Source organism: Nansenia antarctica (assembly GCF_963989245.1).
Source record: "Nansenia antarctica genome assembly, chromosome: 11".
Lineage (NCBI taxonomy): Eukaryota > Metazoa > Chordata > Actinopteri > Argentiniformes > Microstomatidae > Nansenia > Nansenia antarctica.
The window spans coordinates 9,238,493-9,243,492 of NC_137681.1; the positions used below are offsets into that span (position 1 = coordinate 9,238,493).

At 46.1% G+C, this 5,000-nt stretch overlaps 1 protein-coding gene across 1 annotated transcript in view; it reads right to left on the reverse strand.

Moving 5' to 3' along the window:
* Positions 1–5,000, reverse strand: part of nrxn1a (neurexin 1a) — a gene marked incomplete at both ends in the record, with an annotated part of 54,059 nt that overhangs the window by 9,632 nt on the left and 39,427 nt on the right. The window contains 3 exon segments of the mRNA XM_080542051.1: positions 502–673; positions 1,555–1,736; positions 2,299–2,418. Of these exon segments, the coding sequence (XP_080398177.1) occupies positions 502–673; positions 1,555–1,736; positions 2,299–2,418 (474 nt within the window).

Below are 5,000 nucleotides of genomic sequence, written 5' to 3' on the forward strand. Positions count from 1 at the left end.
GAACGTTTTTCAGCATGCAAAATGTACAAAAATGTTCTATACTTAAAACACCAGGATGTCATACTACTGTCGATTCGCCTTTCCATGTGGTGTGATTTCACTGCACACTCATCAGAAGGTCAAATCGGATTCTAGTCCCACAATTCAATGGAGACAGGCTGTATCTAAAACCAACCCATGACTGTGAGCAACACGGTTGAGGTACAGATCATATCAACGTGTGACTTAATACAGACATTGTATCTAAACAGTACGGCCTAAATAGTATAAATAGTATGTAGCACGGTAAGTATACTGTATATTCTTTTAGTAATCACTACGATCGTTGGGTCACGGCGCTCAATAGATATCCGTCGGTTCAGCTAGTGGGTTTAGCCCCTAGCCGTCCTGTGATTGGCTGTATCCCAGAGGCTAGGCCGTAGTTGGTGGATTCAGTGCTGTGGGCGTGGCAGGGGGGGTGGGGCCAGGGCGGGGCCAGGGTGGGGTGGGGGCGGGGCCTACCTGAAGGGTAACGCTCTATGACTGGCAGGTCGTCCAGCTGTAGGGTGGCGTTGCCTCCGCTGCGGGTGAACCGAACTATGTGGTACTTCCCGTCGTTGACGAACTTGGCTTTCTCCTCGATGTTGATGTCATCAGTCCCGACGTTAAACACTACCCTAATGTTCCCCTTGTCCTGGGGGGGGAGAGAGAGAGACAGAGAGAGAGAGAGATGGAGAAGGAGGGAGAGTAAGAGAGTGGAAGGAGGGAGAAATTGAGAGGTTAAACATTGAAAGGTAACTGCTTCCTCCCACCTGAGAGGTTGGTTGTTGTGGGAGGGAAGGAGGGAGGGAGGGAGAGAAGGTGAGAGAAGGGAGTTAGGGAGGAGGGTACTGCATCGAATGTGTGTGAGGGAATTTTATTGAGCGCGTGCTAAGGCATTGCATTGAGTGTGTGTGTGTGTGTGTGCCCATGTGTGTTTGCGAGTCTGTGTGTGTACATCATGTAGGTGTTTGTGTGTGTGTGTGTGTGTGTGTATCACATGTGTGTGTGTGCGTGTGTGTGTGTGTGTGTGTGTGTGTGCATCATGTGTGTGTGTGTGAGTGTGTGTGTGAGTGTGTGTGCATCATGTATGTGTTTGTGTGTGTGTGAGAGAAGGGAGTTAGGGGGGAGGGCATTGCATTGAATGTGTGTGAGGGAATTTTAGTGAGCGTGTGTTAAGGCATTGCATTGAGTGTGTGTGTGTGTGTGTGTGTGCCCATGTGTGTTTGTGAGTCTGTGTGTGTGCATTATGTTGGTGTTTGTGTCTGTGTGTGTGCATCATGTAGGTGTTTGTGTGTGGGTGTGTGTGTGTGTATATAATGTGTGTATGTGTGTGCATCATGTGTGTGTGTGTGTGTGTGTGTGTGTGTGTGAGTGTGTGTGTGTGCATCATGTATGTGTGTGTGTGTGTGTGTGCATCATGTATGTGTTTGTGTGTGTGTGTGTGTGTGAGTGTGTGTGTGTGTGTGTGTGTATCACGTCTGTGTGTGTGTGTGTGTGTGTATCATGTGTGAGTGTGTGTGTGAGTGTACTCACTATCTCCAGCTGCAGGTAGTCTCCCAGGCCCGAGGCGCTGTCCACCCTGAGCAGCGTGGCGGTCTTCTGCTGGCTGCTGAAGCCCAGAGCCAGGCGGTCGGCCCGCGTGCTGGGCCGCTCGTTAGGGGGCCACGTGTACACGATCACTCCCCCGTCACGGCTGAAGATATACGTGGTCCCCGCTGTGGAGAGAAACACACACGCACACAGACACACACACACACACACACCGGGGTTTATTCTATCATTCTATCATCTAGATATTCTATCATCTAGATATACGTGGTCCCCGCTGTGGAGAGAAACACACACGTGAACACACGCATACACACACACACACACACACACACACACACACACACACACACAGGGGTTTATTCTACCGTCTTCTCTCGCCACACTAGCCCCAGCGCACAAGTTAGATCCCAGAATGATAATTTAGCAGAATGGAATTAATGAATTAAAGCAGCGTTGGATGACATCCTCGTCGCAATTCCCAGGTCGAGATCACCCTCCTGAAGGGTTGACAAGTGGTTGTGAGGCAGACCTTCCCGTAACGAGGCGTCAAGCTCGTCGGGTCCGTTCGTTTACAGTGCACACCGCCCTCTGGTGGTACTGACGGGACATGTACAGCGGGGGCACGACAATGTTGTGGATGGTTTTAAGACCCGGGAGGGTGGAGAGGTAAACAACGTTGTTACAGAGTGACCCTGAGAAGGAGGCGGGAGGCAGAGAGAGACTCACCGTCGTTGCACAGCGGCCCGCCGAATGATGTCATGCTACAGTCGCAGCTAAAGCCCTCCCACTGCTGCAAACACACGCCCTGATTGGAGCAGGAGTCCTCCTGACATGTCGTGCTGGGACCTGGGGAGAGCGAGGGAGAGAGAGAGAGAGAGAGAGAGAGAGAGAGAGAGAGAGAGACAGAGAGAGCGAGGAAGTGAGAAAGAGGGATAAACGTGTTAGAATGAGGTAAATAAAATGAAAGGGCCGGTTTCCTGAACAGAGATTGAGCGTCCTCTTTGACTAAACAGCCTCTTCAGAGGAGATTCTCCGTTGACACTGTGATTTAGTCCAGGACTTCATCAGTGTCTGGGAAACGGCCCTCACATCATCACAAGACTTCAACAGAAGACTCCTCTATAGGACAGGAGGATCGCCTGACTCCAACACACTCTGGAGCCACAGAGAGAGAACATGTACCTTAGCACACACTTGTGTGTGTGTGTGTGTGTGTGTTTGTGTGTGTGTGTGTGTGTGTGTTGCAGTGGGACTACACATGCTTGAGGCTTTTCCTGTTTTCGTCTTCATCATCATCCTAGGCCGTCAGGCTGCTGTAGGAGGAGTGGAGCCAGGCTACTTAAAGGGTGTTAGTAGTATTAGTTTATTTATTAGTAGATGTTACACAATTCCCGTAAGTTTGGGAAACATTCCTAAACCACGGTTACTTTTTAAAATCTATAGAAATGTTGGAAACGATCAGAAATGGATCTTAAAATAGCACTCGTAAATGTCAAATGTATTTTCTGTCCTTATCTGTGTGCCCACCTTGTCCTTGAGTAACAAGTCAGTAGAACATTTTGTCTCAGAGAAAATATGCTGTAACAGCTTGCTTGCTAATTAGGTAAAGTAGCCAAATCAGCCCAAAGACAGACATTGGGGTAGTAATTTATTTGGAAGCAGAATGCTTATCCCCTGTGCTTCCTCTCGTCAGATCATGTTTCAATAACAAAATGGTGTTTCAAACCTTATTTGCAGCATTTGTGTCTATGATAAACTCTTCACAGTGTTATTTTCATTCTCCTTATTGAAGTATCGAGTGATAAGCCTCATGGTTGAATCTTTGCTGGAGGAATGCACTGGCTACTGGCTACAACCAATCAAACTACCTGAAACTAACTGAAATATATCCTAAAACAATTTTGACTCGTCTTGGAACACAGGATATATTTAGGAAAGAGTTTTATTTTTATCGGGTGAAAATGTGTCTTATCCTCTTGTTTAATTAAATTGACAGTGCCTTGAAAAAGCCCACGCCCCACCCCGGACAATTTCAAGGCAAAAAAACACATTATAACATTTTGTTTAAATTAATACAAACCTAAATGACCTGATTGCTGAAGTGGTGTTCATCCATGCAGTTTCACTTCTTATGTCATATTTGGAGGATTTATTTTTGCATTTGATCTAATTTAGGACTGCCACAGTGAAGGGCCTGTTTATTTAAGCAAGCCTCTATTTTTATTTCTAATTAACATGAGAAATGTGAGAAATATGTCGAAAGTGTCCGGGTAGGCTGTGCAGATCTTTGGAGAACAATCCTGAATGTATTTTAATGTTAGACAACGCATTCAGAATTCAGGTAAATTAACGATGTTCTGAATGTTTCCAGGAAAGTTTAGAAATATAGCAAGAAATATAAAAAAGCAAAGAAATATAATAAAGCAAGAAATATAGTGGAAATATTCCCATTCTTTGCAATCCTTAATTAGTAGTAATAGTATCAGTAACATAACTACAAACTACACAAGTAGAGGGAGTGGTAGTTGTAGGGTTCAGTGATAGTTGTGTGTTTTGTTTTGGCTTAGGCTGTTCCTACAGCCTTGATAGGTGTGTACTGTAGGTATGCAGTTTAGAGCACAGTCTCAGATTGGGGACATTCAAATTGCCATTTAAATTCTCCTATTTCAGGAAGCAACATGAAATGGCACTATTCAAGAAATGAACCAAACAAAAATAGATGGCATTCTTGAATTGGTGTTTTAACACGCTTCCTAAATCGATGTAATTGAAATGGAATTAGGCCCAATTTCAGGAGGATATATAGAGCATGCAGTGGTGGGGCTGGACTCAAGGGGTGTGGTTAGACAGAAGAAGGTGTGATTATATCTACGGGGGGTGGGGGGTGGGGGGGGGGGTTAGAAGCAGGTGGGGGGGTTAGACATGCGGCTAGTAAGTTGACCAAGGTGAAGGAGTTGTGAAAACTCAAGCAGTGTGAAACTCAAGCGGTGGTGATGTCACTACAGTGGCCAGTAGAGGACAGGTCAGTGTTGAGTCACCTTTGACCCCTGATCCTGGATCACAGGGATCCACACAGTACTGAAACACTGGGCAGGGGAGAGGACACACACACACACTCACATCCACACACACACACACACACACACATCCACACATTGAGCGATCTACCTTGCAAGTCAGCTTTCGTCAATGCAACTTTTGTCAGCCAAATGAAAAAAAAGCAAAATATGTTAGTAAAAGCACAAAAATGCATGTGTGTTATCAACTAAAGCTGAGAAAAAGAGAGCGAGAGCTCAGAGAGAGAGAGAGCGACAGAGACAGAGAGCGACAGTGAGATGGCAAAAAAAGACAGAGGGAGAGATGGCAAAAGAGAGACAGAGACAGAGACAGAGACAGAGAGACAGAGACAGAGACAGAGACAGAGAGAC